Genomic DNA, 17,632 nt, shown 5'->3' with positions numbered 1-17,632 from the left:
GGTAATTGAAAACCTGCCTTAGTACCCAGTACCTGTTGTGTCCGCAAATAATCCAAAGTAGTTTTTGACGTTTGGGCTTATATTGCATTCTAGATTGATGCAAGTGGTATGATCAAGGCTTTTCGCGAATCTCTCCTTTTGGCAAGATGATGGGTGTTTTAAAATTCATGTGGCAAAAGACGACGCACGGTGCAGTCATAGTCTCCAGTCGAATAACTTGATCGGCTTTCATCCAATAAATCGGGAGATCCTTTAACGGCGATTCCCTTTGCCATTTTGACTTCTTTCAGTTCTCAAGTCTTTGATCTCTGTGTGTAAAACTCTTCTTGCTGGGCATATTTAACCCAGAATGTGTTCCGCCCATTCAAACTCTTCTTTGGTGACATAAACCCGAGTTTGAGGCTTGCCTCTGAATGGTTCGTTCGTTCAAAAGTGGGTTGTATTCTTCCTGGCAAGTCGTTTTATGCGGGACGAGCACTTTGCCACATTTTTACCCATTCTACCACAGTTTTCAACTAACTTATCCAGGAAAACTTAATGGGTGATCGAACGGTTTTCGAGTTCTGACCGTTCTTGATCCTTCAGTTCTTTCTCGGCATGCTTCTTTCTGAAGAAAGGTATATTTGCATGTCCTGATGATCTTTTCTCCATGTAATTGGGTCTGTCCACCCGCCATGGGTTGCTTCAGGCCATTCAGTTTTTGGTTTCGTGAGGAACTTGGGGCCTTCACCCCAGAACTCGGACTGGCTTTCCAGTTCTACCAAGCTACAACCTCTGCTAGGTAAATCGGCAGGATTCAATTTGCCGCGGCAAAATCGGTATTTCTGAGCCTCGAGAGTTATCCAAAATCTTAACGATTCGTCTCTCTTCCCAGACCTTGCAATGTCCTTTACCCCGTTGAGTTCTTTGCAAGTTTTACAATGAATCTGTGAAATACACGATTTTTGTGTTATCAATCTCGGGTTTGAAAGCCATTTGAAGGTACAGTCCCATGTTGACCGCCATTAGAAGTCCAATTCAACTCCGCTCTGGCAATTGTTAAGGCATCTTGCCTGTCCGCACCTTCCCGGAGGTTTTTCGGCATCAGCGAGCTCTTAGAGAAAATCAACTGAGAGCTCTTTACCCCCTTGCCGATGTTTGAGGACAAGGTAAGCGGCAACTCCCATCCACCAGAGTGCTTGCATCACTGAAAATAGTGACGTACTCAATTGATCCTCCTGTCCAGCGCGGGAATGACAATTGCCTTAACAAAGGAATTTGGCGAATCCATTCTTTGAATAAGGATACTGCTTCCTGAGCTACTGGATCCTTGACGACTGTTTCCATCTTCATTTTTGATGGTTTTTGCAAGAAGAAGATTATCATCCAGCCTGTCTTATTAAGCCATAACATGGGAAGAATGCGCTTTGTACTTCATAACAAATGGGGAAACATAGCCCTGAGTATCAAACACTTGACTTCCCAAAGAAACAACATTTCGCCGAGTTATCTTTGATGCATGTTCGTCAAATTGTTTGAAACTTTTCATGTAAATCAAAGTAGTAAAAGCGGTCTGTTTCATAATCCAGTTTTAGTCCAGAATGGATACTGAGCGGGCTCGATCAACCCGATTTATTCAATGCCATTCAGAATGGTGGGATCATTGGCTGGACACTTTATGCCCATAGAAACCCCCCATATTCGAAAATGGCTAATATTTCATGAATCAACCGAACCATGTCCTTGGTTGAATCGGCCACAACCAGTATGTCATCCATGTATTTTTGTCGAGGATAATCTTTGCTGCTTCAGGATACATTTCTTCCCGTTTTTTTAGCGGTTTCTTTCAAGCACCACATAGCTAAAAATGGGCTGCACACACATCCGAACGGTAGTCGTGTAAAACGATAGAGGTTGGGCTTAGTTGGCCCGCGGGGCCAAACATATCGAAGCATATCCATGTCCGACTCTTTGGAAAATCTAACCGAGAGAAACATCTTCTGGACATCAATTGAAGCAATAAATCTTTTTGTTTGTGAATGTAATATTAGCTCCATGATTTGAGGAAGCATATTTGGGCCTTGCCTCAATAACGAGTTCAGTGTTCTCGATTTGTCCATTTGGTCGGGCAAAGACGCATTCAAAACAATCCTACATTTTGTAGTGGATTTGTTGGGCCGAATCACCGGATGACTGGTCATTTACATATGTTGGGTGATCAGTGGGTTGATATTGTTCCGGTGGGACCAACTCGGAAAATCCCATTTCAAGAAATTCTTCGTAGGCGTCGCTGACCAATCGGACATGTTCCGCTTTCACTCGACTCAAAACTTTGGCCCACATAGCCACTGCGCGACCATAATTGTCGCTCAATGTCCGTCCCTCAACCGAGGTGTCTTTCCAAGGTAATTCTACTGACCAATATTTACGTTGGTCGTCGTACTTTGCTGTTAGCCTTTGATGTTTTTCTGCTTGTATCTCGGAAGCAGTTCTGTTGGCGATGTCCGGCTCATTGAGGGATATCCCAACATTCTCTCCGGACCAGAACTTGCCAAAATCGAACTGTTTCCACGGTCCGTTTGTACATTTGTTCTAAATCAAATGTCATATTGTCGGCCTCTTTGCAAGTAAAATACACTATATTGTGACCGTTCGAACCCACTGCTCCCCGGAGTACCCATCCTAAATTAGTGCGTTTGGCTGATGGCACCGATGGGAAGGGAGAGACCCGTTGTTCATTCAACATTAGTTGTGAATAATACGGCTCCGAAATGAGAACATCCACTGGGCGTTTCGTCTGCACAGGGTACTGCTCTGTGAATTGAATATCCCGGAGGTGTTCCCATTTCGTTGGATCGACCAGTATTGGTTGGAACGGTTCACCTATCGAGTCAATAGTCATGGCTACAATAGGGGGTGAGACAAACGTGCCATCTAGACTTAAAAGTCCAAATACAACTTCTTGCTGGTTTAATATAATTGTCTCATTTCCCGCCACGTTCATGGCCAGGGTCGTGTTTTCTCCCTTCAATTGGGCTCTCTGGGCTTTATCAACCTGGACCAAGCTCGTATTGGATCCGGAATCTAAGAGGGCTCTAACCTTGACCTTATTGAATGTTGCTAAATTAACCAAGTAACATACTAACTGTAGCGTAAAGAGTAGCGCAAGGAATTCCTTCTTTAGCATAAGAGGAAGGATACGAGGCTCCCATACACAGTCTTCTTTGATTGAGCTATTCCTTGGGCGAATACACCACCAGATTCCTCTTTGAAATCCGACAGACTACCCATTAACGTATGACCTGTGTCAAGCGGCAACGCGAGACCTGAGTCCCTCTAGATCCCCCAGATCACCGGGTTCCCTGGTAACTCGACTCCGAATACCCAATTGAAATCCAACAATATCTGATCAATCTTAAGCTTCAGGATGGGTCTCCCACAGGCCAATGGATAGAGATCCGGCTCGAAGGACCATGTGGGTGACACCAACCTAAACTAGCTATGATTGTTAGATACTACTGTAAGGATAACGATACGCCTAATATTCTAGCCTATGTAGAATAGGAATGAACTTACGAGACGTGTTGTACGTTAGATGGTCTGGTTCCGACTGAGTAGCGGAAACAGGAAGTTTATTGAACGTGTCGCATAGATAGGTTGGGTGAGTTAGCGAACTCAATGTAAACAATAGATGTAGAACCAAAACTTCCCTATTACTCTTCAGATAACTCCATCCACAGACATCAAGGTTGCGACAGCACCGTCTGTAGTCCTTATTTTGCCATGGCGTGTTTGAAAGAAACGGCTAAAAAATGGAAAGATTGTATTTCCAAAAGCAACAAACATCATCCTCAACCGTAATATGATGATATCATTATTTTGGCGGATTCATCAGACGAAATGATTCTTCTCATATCTCAGATATTAGTCATTTTGGATAGTGGCGGGTTCTATGGTCACAAAATCTCAGCCAATGATCCCCGAATCTTGAATTGAGTTGAAGAGAAGAGAGTGGATCAATCACAAGTGATTTCTCTGCTTGGATTGAAACTGGATTTCAAGACAGATCATTTCATGTTTGATTTGGATGACAAATTCCAAAATTTCGACAATCAAACAAAAAAGATCACACGCCGTAATGTTGTTTCTCTAGCCAGTCAAGTGTTTGATACTCAAGGCTACGTGTCTCCTTACATTATGCGCTACAAGTGCATACTTCCGATGCTTTGGTTTAACAAGACCAAATGGGATGAGAATCTTCTGACAAAGACCACAAAAGATGAAAATGGCCGGGAGATCCCAGATCCGATTGCTCTACAGGCCGTTGACCGTTTCAAGCAATGGAAAGAACAAATACCACTGCTGAAACAATTCACCTTTCCCAGATGGGCGGGAGGGCCAATTGAAATTGTTGCCATTTTTGGCGATGCAAGTACAGTTGGAATGGGAGTTGCAGCTTACCTGATATCAATTTCAGGCAAGACACGCAGTCCCCAGCTTTCCTTCTCAAAAAGCTCGTTAATGCCAAAGAATCTTCGTAAAGGAGCCGAGGCCAAAGACGCTCTCACAATTGCCCGTGCAGAACTGATTGGTCTCCTTATGGCAGTGAATGTCGGTCAGTACTTGATGAACGCGTTCAAAGGTGATATCAAGGAGAACCATCTCGTCTATTTCACAGATTCACTTTTGAACCTACAGAGAACCCAGCGGGGCCAATGCAAGGTTTGGGAGGAAAGACGCATTGTGCAAATTCTTGATAAATCTGCAGGCTCAGAGATTCGTTCCTGTCCAGGAAAACTGAACCCAGCAGATTTGCCCAGTAGAGGGTGCACCTTAAATGAATTGGATGAACAATTTGAGTTTTGGTCCAGGGGGCCCGAGTTCTTGTCTCAGCCAAAGTCACAATGGCCAAGACAACCAATGTTGGGATCTGATTCAGAGAAACAATTGAAGGAGGAGAAACTGGAGGATGCGCTTCCAGAAGCGGCTATCTACCATTTTCAAAAAGTAAAACTTCAAGAACAAACCGTCGCCGAGGTTGGGCAAAAAAATGAAAAGCCTGAATATGTTCATTTTCTAGATCGACTTATCCAGAATTGTAGTACTTTTATGAAAGCCATTAAAGTCCTTGTTCGCATCAAGCGACTTGCTGAATCTCGAAAGCACACCACTAAGAAGCCAGCCCAAGACCTCACATTTCCTCTCTTATTCGTGTCAATAAAACAAATACGTTGGGTGGAAAATGTGGATATTCTTAAGTTTTAACCGAAGTTATTGCTTGAGGAAATCCTTTATATTGGACTGCTCATGAGGCGGCTTCGGTTCCGAGGATCCTTAGGCTTTCCCTTGAGGGCAAACGTATTTTTATCAGAAGAGCCTACCATAGCTTTTTGACGATTAGCTTCCTGCCTTTCAGCAAGCTTATTCGCCCGGTATTCGTCTCCACTTGGTTCAACCGTGGGTTCCGGTGCTGGGTTCCCGTTCGGGGTTCCCGTTCGTATCAGCCAATCCTTTCGAGGAGGACGAGTCCGTCACCGGTCACACAGCATTGACTTTGGTCGTAGCTATAATCGCCGCAGGTGGACGGGCAATTGGTCTGTCTCCTCTCCCGAGCAACTTCAACTTGAGGGGCAGCAGTGGTTCCCAATGGCAGCCTAGTTGGAGCAATGGTTGGTCCTGCTTGACGGTGAGGTCATGATTTGGCATCATAGGCTTGAGCCCACGAGCCCCCATCGTTGCGGGGTAATTTTGCCTGCCAGTTTTTGGCAACTTCCAGAAATCTTTCGCACAAGGGACTGTTGTAAGATCGTACTTTGGCTCTTTGGGAGAGGCCATTGTCACACAGATCTTGATCATAGAAACAGTGTTTTGCCCTTGAATACAATGGCCTTCTTGAGCTCCTCGTCGATTCCTACGTGTAGTTGGGTGCCCGAGGCCTCTTTTCCTGACTTTGAGGTCCATTTCACGTCCTTCACATTAAAGACTTGAAACTTTTCTGAAAGACAATTTGGACCAGTATCATATTCAAAACGTTATCATTGATATTCGCTATACAACCTGGCACATGGATGAACATCTTGTGGAGGTTTCCAAAGTCCCCTCGTGCCGATGCTTTCAGAGAGACACCCGTGTCGTCGGTGTAACTGGCGGTAATGCCACAGATTCAGCGTCGAGACATCCCGCTCACCCGCATCCAGACGGGGCAAAGTAAGGCCATTGTGATTTGAATGTTAAACCACCCGTTCTCATCATCTCTTCGAAGGTGGCCGATTCCAAGGCGAAGTGAAATTTGTAGTGTCTTAATTTCGTCAAACATATCCAACACTGGTTCACCCCCGTCCACACTTTCCGTGTCGGTCACAATGGCAAAGCCCTGCCCTTGCTTGAACATCGCCCTCATCAGTGAACCCAGAGTCCCATTCGACGATGTTGGCAGTTGTGGTGTTGACGTTCATCTCATCCAATTTCTCTCCGAAGAACAACGGATCCTCTTTGGTCTTTTTAGAGGTTCTCATCTCCCACAGAGGTGAAATCTGATTTTGCTTGCTATTCTTTGACCTTCGCCATTATTTGCAACACCTTCTCCCGCTCCTCTGGACATATTTGACAACTCTACGGCTCTTGAAGGTGTTTTCATATATATCTTTTTTGTATTTGGGTGCTTTCCGGCCAGCGAACCCAGCCATCACATCGTCCTTATACTTTTTCCGATAGGCAGTGTCGTGCCCGTATCAGTTTGTTTCTCCGTCTTGGAGTAGGGTTAGCGCCTAAAAGTTTCCTTGAGAAAGGTCGGGGAGAAGATTCGAACCAGGGACCTCTCTCGTATACGGAAACTGCGCTAATCATTACACCACATCTCCTCCCTTGATCAAAATGGTCTCACAAGATCCGCAAACTGTCGCAGCTTCAAGGGAAAATGAGCCAAAGTTTTGATACCCGCTCCCAGGATAACACGACGGAACTTTGTTCAAATGGAAACGACGTAACTGTAACTTTTGCGTAAGGGATGCTCCGGTTTGCAAAATCACTACGTATCCACAAACCTCTGGAAATCGCCCCCAAATCAGGACCCACTCACTCAGACACTCGTTACACTTGGTGACCACAATGAAATTTAGAAAATAAATAGATTATGACCCTAAAGTGATGTAAAATGAATAAGTTTTCATTTTGATCCACTGGGAATTCCATTCCAAGCGGAGGTAAGGAGGGCGAAAAAAATCGAGTAGTAGCCTTGGCTAGCCTTCAAAGAGAATTGATGTTAGCATTGGCGAGACTAGTCTAGATAGGCAATTAGATGTTCAATTAGTCACAGATCAAGATGCTTTAGAGGTCATCAGGAACTTGAGCCTTCGAGCTTTTTTGATACTATATTCACCGATGGATATTAGATCAGGGAAAGTTCTTGTGTCTTTGAAGTCGCTCGATCCCCAATAACTATGTAAAAGCCTATTTCTCTTGCTTCGAATGTTGTGAAGGTGTTTGAGAGATCATGCAGTTCAAACTTGCAGAATCGCTTGATTTTCTGACAGTTTCTGACATTTCTCTTAGTCAGCGTTCCAGGTAGGTCAGCCCTTCATACTAGAGCTAGTTTACGAAGGTAGATTTCGATGGCCGGAATTTGGAATACCGTCTAATGGTATCAGCTGGCGGGGGAAATCAGTGATGAGGAAAATCACTGTTTGCAGAACTAGCCGTGGCAAAGTTGATTACGTAATTAACTGCGTCCTGGCGAGGATATCCCTGGTGGAGTTATCTGCATCATGTCTTTTGTTGCGGAATAATCGGTGAGAGTCATTCATGCGGAGTTGGCGGAGTTTACTCAGGCGGAAAACAAGGTTAAACAATTGGGGTATAGCGAAAATGATTCTTGTCAGAATTCACAACGTCGAAAGATTTTAATTTTTGGGGAGCTTACTATGGCGGAAGTGTTGGGGTCTTGTAAGGGTTTTTCATCATGCCTGTTATGGGATGTCGATTTAAATCATTTTGTTACAGTCTTCAAACTGAAATGATCATGACGCAATAAATATATCAAGGAGCAAAACTTTAAAAAAATGAACCAAAAAGTGCAAGAAGCTTTGGATTATTAATTCAAATAGGAATTAATAGGCAAGCAGCCATTCCAGTTTCCGATTTCTAAAAGTAGCGCTTCATTCTGATACGTTTCACGTATTTGGTCGGTTGTTCCATACTGTTCCGTGCACTTTGTTGCTTCAGTTGATTATTCAAGAAAGCTTCTCTTGCGTTTATTGATTTTTCACTTTGGTGGAAAGCACAAAAATAAAACAGAATGGTACAAAGTCCCTGGGTAAAATGGGAAAACATAATTCTAAATTGAAACATGATATCCTCGACAAGCTGACTTCAGAAACCTATTGTAAGTTGCTACCTAAGTGTGAAGTTTAAGTTTACCTTCAATGTAAAATATTCGAACATTAAAAGGTCTTCCCAAATAACCGATTGACTAAATGTCTCGGATAGTTCGAAATAGTAATTGCACCCAAATCATTCACCCGCTCACCCGATCATATCATGGCTCTAATTTCAACTGATTTTGTGTTCACGTTTCAGTTTCGGAAAAAGAGATCCGGCAATGGCACAAAGGATTTCTCAAGGATTGTCCCAACGGCTTGCTCACAGAGCAAGGTTTCATCAAAATATACACACAGTTCTTTCCCAATGGTGATCCTACGAAATTTGCCTCCTTGGTTTTTCGAGTCTTTGACGAAAACCAGGTCGGTTAAAAAAACGGTTTAAAAATCACCAATTGCTTTCGCACTAAAAGCAGCTTGCTTTGTCGCAGGATGGGTCAATTGAATTCGAGGAGTTCATTAGAGCTCTCTCTATCACATCAAGAGGAAACCTCGATGAAAAACTTCACTGTGAGTGACAAAACTAACCGAAACTTTCATTCTTTATTCGGAAAGCCACCATACGCCAAAATTCAAAATCAGAACCTTTGTGCTGAAGCTAAAGGCTTTTGTTCACCTTATTTCTACGTTTTTTAGTGACAATGATTATTGGACAAAAGCGAAATCGTCATTTTGTTTGCAATTGACTAAGGAAAAAAAAGACTTTTAAATAAATAAAGATCCTACCCGGCAAGATAATGCCGGGCATTGAAAGTTGAACTGAAGGTTGTCAAATCTAACTCCAACATTTACATTTATTACAAGAGGGTTACTGATTGACATGTCTTAAGTATTACAAAAAACCAATGAACGAATCATGAAAGAAATGACATTCAAGGACAAATGTAGTGCTGCACCCTGATATTAGGCATTTGTGGGGGGGAAACTCAAAAATTGACATTTTTGGAGTTTGTAATTCTGCGATTCTAAAACTAGAATGACAGAATTTGGTTCGCTTCAACAGGCTAGTAAATTGAAACAAATGACAAATTCGATCAATTGGCTGGGGATCTTTTCTTTGATTTCGCCCATTGAATGATGGCAGCTGAATCTTTTCCTCTTCATATTTTAAGGGTAAAAAGACCAAATTTTGCAGATTCTTGGTTTAGTTTGATTCGGTTGGCCCGACCAAAATTCGTATTCTATTAACATTTTGGCATCTTTCTTTTTCATCATGCCTGCACTATTTTGTCCTCAAGTCTAAAATGAATGAATAATTCACTCAAATATCATATTCTGAAATCTTTCCAATAGTCAATTGTTGTTCGAGCTATCAAAAGCTGTCAAAAACCTTTGCAAGAAACTATTTTTTTTTTTGGGAAGCCGCATTATTATTCTAAAAGCTAATTAATTCAGAAATGTACCAACCATTTTTTCTTATCATAACTTATCTTGGATGATATTTGTTAGCAGGTGCCATTTTCAACTTTAGAGGGAAACACAATTTTGTGAACAAGTGTCACAACATGCTTACGATTTTTTCATGGTATATTGTCGACAACTTGAATGGGTAACGGCCAACGGTCAAAAAATATTCTGTCCGTTTTCAGTTTCAGAAGCAACATGCATTTATGCAAATGCCTTGAATCTTATGACCAAGTGACTAATGACTAAAGCATCAAACACGTTTGGTCATCTCGATAATTCAGTAAGCACCTAGTTAGTCCAATGGTCTTGTGGGCCTGTGGACGTTAGAATGGTCTGATGACTGTGATTCCCTGATCATTAAATTGAGAGAAATTGTTTGAAATAACGGAGTTGATTCATTTGATGTTTGTGCTTATATCTGGTCACAAGATTTTTGTTAGTCCATGTTTTGGCATATTTACATATATTGACGATGTTTGATACATTGCGATATGGTATATTTACGCTTCTCTAGATTCTAAGTATGCTTAGGTTTTTGCCGGGTTTTTCTTTTAAACACTCGTGGAAATACAATAATTGACCGTACAAAAATATCATAGCAATTTTTTGCCATTGCAATGTTTTCTATCGCAAATGAAATCTCAATTTGGTCAAGTGTAACTCTCGACTTGCATCTTTCCGGGAATCGGGACAATCCTTTTATTGCGATTTTCATATGCATAGTGTTAAGATCCAGTAATTATGGTTATGTTGTCTGGATCACTTACTCCATGCAGCATATTTAACTTGACAAAATTTGACTTTAGATTTTCATGATAATTTGTCGTCTTATTAACATTAGACTTAGTCAGGGCTTATTTCTATATCCAGGCAATGTTTTGCTACATAAACTTTTTTAATATTATGAACGGCATCATTGTAAATGTCAAAAGAAAAGTTGTGATCGAAATGACCTCACGCGCAATACGAGCCTCATTCATTGGAAAGAACTTGGAAATCATCCGCCAAGTCAACCCTGGACAATTTTTCATTAATTGAACTGATGACTTGCTTTCCACTCTTTATTTCATTGAGTAAGAACTTGGATCGGGTAAACTTTTGACATTGTTGCATTAATGAAAATCTTCTTTCTAGCCCTCGGCATGTGGCCCAAATATCTTATTGGTTTCCCTCACACCCATGGTGACCCTGATTGATTCCTTTTAATTCGACGTTTGAAGGCATTAATCATAGCCGGGATCCACAATGATTTCTCAGGCTTTCAATCTCTTTCTAAGATCATTGATAACTCGGCGGCTGATTTCCAAGTTCTTTCCAATGAATTGTGTGGGAGCTCATTTCGATCACAACTTTTCTTTTGACATTTACCATGATGCTGTTCAAAATATTATAAAAAGTTTATGTAGCAAAACATTGTCTGCATATAGAAATTAGCCCTGACTAAGTCTAATGTTAATAAGACGACAAATTATCATTAAAATCGAAATTCAAATTTTGTCAAGTTAGATATGCTGCATCGGTTTACCAGGCTATACCCCTAGTCAACAGAGCTGGAACCGTTACCGAAAAAAAAATAGATTGATAACTCTAATCGCAGGCTCCCGTGATGATTTATTTGATCCCATCACTAGCAAATAAGTCATTACACTTGAGACGGAACTTTGAAAAAAATCGGGCAACAAAACTTCATACATGATTTCTTTCCGTTGTTTGAAAAAGAAGAAAGTAACGGAAACGGGAGGGCAAAAAACCCGTTCCGTTACCGATACCGATACTATTGCAGAAAAGTAATGCGTTACCCGGTAACGTTACTCACACTCTACTATTCATTGTATTCAGTACTTGATGATGAACTTTTACTTTTCAGGGGCCTTCAGATTATATGACGTCGATAATGATGGCTACATAACTAGACAGGAAATGTATGACATCGTTGATGCAATATATCAGATGGTGGTAAGTATGTTTTTTAGTTGGCCAAAAGAAAAGAAAACAGGCCAGGGTGATATTGCTTTTGATCATGTTGCAGTGTTTGCGAGTGCTATCGACATGAATAGTGGCTACTGATTCCTATCATGAAAAAACACCATGTGATTCATCCTCCTTACAAAACTAACTTGTTTGAATATGCTTTAATATTTGGAAATTAATGGCGGTGTAATCTTGCTTGGGCAACTCAGTAAAGAATAATTGACCTGTCAAACTCTGGCTCGTTTGAGACTTAAAGAATAACAAGTAAAGTAATGCCAGAACCTTTGAATGAAGTTGCGTGATGTTGGGTCGTATATTCACCGATAAGTCTTCACAACTTGAGAGAAAATTGACAAAACAACAACAACAACAAAGGAGAAGAAAGTTAAGGGACTGTCGCAGTCAAAACAAGCTAGAATTTGACAAATCAGTAGAAAGTCAGCAAGCAGTCATCCTCTAAAACAATTTGAAACATGAAAATACTGGCTAAGTAAAGGGGTAGGTAAACCCTCTCAAAAGTTGGATAGATTGGACGTTCAAGTCCTGAGATGGTATCACAATGCTTAATCTGAACAAATCAATTGTTCAAACACATCTTGAATATCCCTTCTTTTATTTCGGCAAGCCAGTACTGCCAAGCTTGAGCCCCTGTGTTTTTATGTCGGAAAATGCAACAACACTTGACCTGAAAAAATCAAAGATGGATAATTTGGCAATACTGGTTTGAAAGTATTTTAGCATTGATCTAGAGGGCTTCTAGATTGATCACATCGGTAGTCCAAATATTGGCAATCAATATTGACGCAACCTCACTTACAGGTTGACTGCAGTGATGCGAACATTTGGTCACAGTACCATTTGCCCCGCTAAGAGCTAGGCCATAAAGGCTTGTAATTCCAATTTGATTCATTTATATTCTTCAAAAATGCAAAGTTGCTTCCGATTGAGAGTACAGTATCAATTAAATGTGTTGTTAATAAAAACCAAGAACAGTCAAAATCTTTCACCGATAAAATCTGGCATTCCAAAATTTACAGGAGATTGAAATTCTATCGCCACGAGACATAAATGTGTCCTCCGACCCTTTTTGGCCTTCCAGAGACTACTTTTCAAACTCATTGCTGCCACGGGGACGATCATGTGTCCTCCTAACCCTTAATTTGGCCTCCATGAGGCTTCTTCTGAAACTCAACGATTATTTGGAAGAAAATTCAACCATGGTTGGTAATCAATTAGAATAAAATGTGCGTCATCTATTGCCTAAACTTTTAAAAGGACATGTTTGACTCGTTTTATGGAATGCTTGGAACAAGACAGGGATTGCTTTCTAGACCTTGGCTTAAAGACTTGTCAGGGTGGCAAAGAAGTCTAACATTTCGAAATGAAGGAAAATTAGTGTTCAGGTATTGGTTAAATCGGGGAGATTCAAGCACGAATATATGAATGGATGAATCAACATCGAAATCTAAAAACTGACTTTACACACGACCTTGACTTGTCCTTGTGGAGTTGACTAATGTCATTGGTTATTAATAGAACTCGAAAAAAAGGTTTCTCTTTTAGCCGAAATAATTCTTCAGGAAAAGTTAAAAAAAGTAAAAAGAAAATGAGTAAATATTAAGAAAATGCAAAAACAAGTTGTAATAATGCAAGAAATTTTTTTACAAGGGGAAAAAGGTCGCTTTTAGCCCGTTTTGGCCTTTTTACTACATTTTTATATGTTACAAAATCAAGTCACACAACTGCAATTTATTCATTGAGTCCATTAGCCCTCTGTCCTAATTGAGTGACTACGTGAGGTGGGGACAGCTTAGGGCTTAACTTAAGTTTAGGAGAAAATTCAAGCCTTCCAATTTTTCTCGGCATGTCAGGTCTGTATGGGATGGATTAGGGCTTCCATTTTTTGGATATTTGAAATATTACATCGAAATATTTGCTCTCCCGTTTTAAATCAGTGCTTCCAAAACTTTTATATGATAAGCTTACACCTCTTCGGAAAAAATGGATAATTTGTGTATGTAACTATTCCATAAAAGTACTAAATGACGTGTTTTCAATCACTGAAAAAAGTAGCAACAATAGTAGTTACCAAGTTGCTACTTTCTGCTTTTAAATGGCCTCTAAATGGCTACTTTTGAGCGCGAAATTGGCCTCCAAATCCACTGGGGATCTGACAATGCTGCTGCTCTCTGAAGTATGCATCAAACCAGGGTGGCAACATGAGGTTAATTCAGGCCGAGTTTGAGTGACGATAACATTTAAACCAACTTTTTGGTTTGATTTCATTTTTCCGGGGCTTTTCTAACCGCTACAGGAAACAGTCCACAGTACTGTTAAATTGAAAGGTTATATATGTTGTTGATATTTCACCTTTTCATCTTTGAATGATATTTGATCTGACAACGAAGCTGAGTTGGCAGTAATTGGAAAGCAGACCGTGGTAATGCTAATAAATGTAATAAACTCGTTTCGGCCCAAACTTGTCCGAGCAGCCGCAACCCGGCCAAACAGCCCATTTCGTTTTTCTTGCTGCCCTAGGTAAGAAAAGAATGGAAATCCCTAAGCCTCCAAGTTCATCCCTCATTGACCAAAAACCTAGATTGGGACCAATCTCGTGGATGCTTTTGAAAATGTACACTATCAGTTAGCTTTCGTAAATTGCCTGAACACTGCACAGGTTTTGATAAAAAAGAAAACAAATAACCTGAAGACTGTTAACATAAGTATCACATAGAGTATGCTCCAAGTGTTCAGAAACCCATCACCATAATCAAAATCCAAATTTGTTAAAACCTTGTTTGATCACCCTTTTCAATTGCCATATCCGGCTCATTTGTGCTTTAATTTTGGAGCGTTTGACTTGGCTTCAGGATTGGCAAAACCCTGGCCCAATTTTTCATCCGAAGAAGAGCCATTGATACTCGTCATAAGAAACTTCCAATTCATTGAGCAAAACATTCCAAACCGAATTCATAGCCCAACAATAACTCTTTAATTGATTCCCAGGAGTGTACACTAAGTCTTGTAAGTCTTCAGACATGACATGAAAAATGGTTTTAGGCCCAAAGGTTTTGCATCCCTCTTCTTCATCAGCAAACAACAGGCGACAAGGTTGTTTTTTGAATCCAAAAAGTGAAATAACACATAACAAAGAGAAAGCCATCTTGGAGTAAACCAAATAATCCCAGGACAATGGAAACGACGTTTTGGGAGTGAAAATCTTATTTGGCTACCGTGGTATTATTGTCGCTCTCATCCTACATTCAAGGGATAGCCAGATCTGACCCTACTTTTGGCGGATTAGATATTTATGTTTATCAGGATATACAATGATTTTGAAAGGTCATGTTGAAATCTTGGGGATTCCATTCCCAAGAACGATGAGGAAGTCCGAAAACAATGTCATTTTGAACACTCGTCAGGTAACCATAGAGGGAAAGGGCTGGGGAATTTCATCTTTCCCAAGCTAATGCGCAATATTTTGAATCAGCCTTGTTTGGGGTCTGTCAGACAAAGCATTTTTATTTTCAACTCAATTGGATGTCTCAGGCTAAATATACTCACTCTGAAGAATAAAGCTCAAACGTAAAGGTGAACATGAGATGGTAATTTCCTTTTATACAAAATCTTCTTCTCTTTTTATTTGGTATACTGAGTCCTAAGTAAGTAATCTATTGAGTACTGAAGTTATTTTTTCTCCTGCTGCTGAGTTATCGCCAGTGAAGAAGCCAAGTCGTCTGTGGAAAACTGCTTGAGCTCTTGGTAGAGTCAACCCAAGGTATTGGCAATATTAGGGCTGGAAAAATGCTTGTAATCTACCATTATACCAGTGTTGCTCGCATTTTGAAGGACCTGCAAGAGAAACCGTGTGAAAGTAGCTTTTTTGAATATTTGAACCGTTATATTACTTAAGCATTAGGCAATACATGCCCACCATCGAGCTTCAGATGAACTATTGCAATTGGTTGTCACTTAGGAATTTTTTGGCTGCCTTTCACTTTGGTCCATGGCGAGAGCTCTATTTCTGTGACTTGATTGGCCGTCCAAAACCCTCCACCCAGGACGATTCAACGTCTCTTTCAGTCTCTTTCTCACTTTGTTCACTCTAGGTGCTGATCATATCACAGATTTCTTCGTAAGGTTCAAAGATAACCCAAATAACTCGCGTCGTTTACCATCGTTTCAAAACGAACGCCGCCTTCTTCCCCAGTTTTGCTGATTGTCGGAGTGGCCGTGTCTCTCTTTGGATGCCACTTCCATGTTGGGATGCGTTTTATTTCATATGATTTTCCTTTTCAGGGCCAGGAACCTGTGAATGAGGATGAAAACACACCGGAGCTGAGGGTCAAGAAGATTTTTGATCAGATGGATAAGAACCATGACGACAAATTAACTTTGGAGGAGTTCAAAGAAGGAAGTAAAGCCGACCCTCGAATCGTGCAAGCCTTGTCGCTGGAACCCGATACTACTGGGATAGCCTAAATTCTTGAGCAAGTCGATAATGTCAGATATGTGATGATGCCTTTTGAAATAAGATATTCTTTTCACCGAGTGTTCGTGCATGATGGTGTGTGCCTTTTGTTCCTCCCAGATGGTTCCTGAATGAAGCAGTGTCGTCTTCAGGAGAACGCGACTCTTGGTCGGCGGTGGTCCCGAGGTGCCACTGCCAAACCTACCAAATATCCTGAGAAACTAAAACACATCTTCTTCAGACCTAAGATCACCCATAGAGAACCGTACAGTAGACATACGATCTGAATCATTGACGACTGACTACCTTACGATTCCTTGTTGTACCCTTGAAATTTGAGGAGCATGTAGTAGCTTAGGTGGTGCGGAATAGCTAAAAGACGAGCATTCAAGGTTGCAACCACCAACCAACCAGCCAACCAACTAACCAACCAGTCACTCAACCGCTCACTCACTTATTCACTCATGCCTATACATATACTACTACAGTAGATAGAGGTAAGTATTTGAGAAGAAGGGCGAGCATCTTCTTGATCTCCTCCAGAAGGAAACGACGTCTCAGGAAATGCGGTGGATATGTGTGCATGTGTGTATCCTTGGAATACACTACCCAGATGAAGTTTCTTCAAACCCGTTTGAGAATCTTCAATTTGTTCGGATTGGTGCCAAATCTTCGACTCAAGCAGGCTGTTTATACGCAGACGTGGCCTATCATCCTTGACTGGCCTTTTAGGAATGATACTAACCCATATTTGCATCTTGAATTCGAGTAATCATTGGGCTTGGAATGAATCTAATGTGGCATCTGAACACACGTACTAGGCGACAAGTTGGAATGAACCGGCTCACACATTTGTCAATGGCAAATTTCAATGGGTTGTTGACAACGAAAACCTTTTCGGTGATGTTATATGTACAATGAAATATTGACAGAAAACAAGCAGAGAGGTCATGAAGTGTGGATGAACTGATAGATGGCCCCCTTGTCTGTCTACAATATGGGACAGAATAGATGAGACTTGTATTAAACACATCAGCAATCCCTTTAGGTCTAAAGTGCTAGCTGTTTCGAGAGTAAACGGTGATTAGGTTGAATAATAGCTGTGTGCCAAAATATCCCCTTACGTTGTCAGAGAATCGATTTTTTTATGTTTAGATATCTAGATATCTAGATTTATTCATGGATAAAATATCATCTTAATCACAGGTCAAACAATAGGAGAGAAAACATCAGACTTCATTTACCCTCACTTTAATATGAATAGATGCGATGTAGAATAATATTTTGAACGTAATTCTATTTAAGCACTATTTTTGACTATACATTTCTTAAAATTTTGACGGAATCCTCCAGTGAACGTTAAAAAATTATATGAAGGGTCTTAGAATGGCTTTGTCCTTGGCATTCAAAGTTTTGGTGCAGCTGAAGC

The 17,632-nt window shown here is 40.9% G+C and overlaps 1 protein-coding gene across 1 annotated transcript; it reads left to right on the top strand.

The window, feature by feature from the left end:
• Window positions 1-8,236: 8,236 nt before the first annotated feature.
• Window positions 8,237-16,284, top strand: LOC131888989 (frequenin-1). Its single transcript, XM_059237968.1, has 5 exons — window positions 8,237-8,359; window positions 8,554-8,717; window positions 8,786-8,864; window positions 11,629-11,717; window positions 16,032-16,284. Exons 1-5 carry the CDS (start codon window positions 8,296-8,298, stop codon window positions 16,212-16,214), a joined length of 579 nt encoding a protein of 192 aa, XP_059093951.1. The 5' UTR covers window positions 8,237-8,295; the 3' UTR covers window positions 16,215-16,284.
• The last annotated feature ends 1,348 nt before the right edge of the window (window positions 16,285-17,632 follow it).

This window comes from Tigriopus californicus, chromosome 10, assembly GCF_007210705.1.
Source record: "Tigriopus californicus strain San Diego chromosome 10, Tcal_SD_v2.1, whole genome shotgun sequence".
NCBI lineage: Eukaryota > Metazoa > Arthropoda > Copepoda > Harpacticoida > Harpacticidae > Tigriopus > Tigriopus californicus.
This window is presented reverse-complemented; position numbering and strand designations above follow the sequence as displayed.

Bases quoted from the DNA above. Each gene is read 5' to 3' on its own strand.
- LOC131888989 (XM_059237968.1), top strand. From the start codon at position 8,296: ATGGGAAAACATAATTCTAAATTGAAACATGATATCCTCGACAAGCTG. The intron at 8,865-11,628 runs GTGAGTGACAAA...TTTACTTTTCAG, and splicing joins CCTCGATGAAAAACTTCACT to GGGCCTTCAGATTATATGAC. The intron at 11,718-16,031 runs GTAAGTATGTTT...TTTCCTTTTCAG, and splicing joins ATGCAATATATCAGATGGTG to GGCCAGGAACCTGTGAATGA.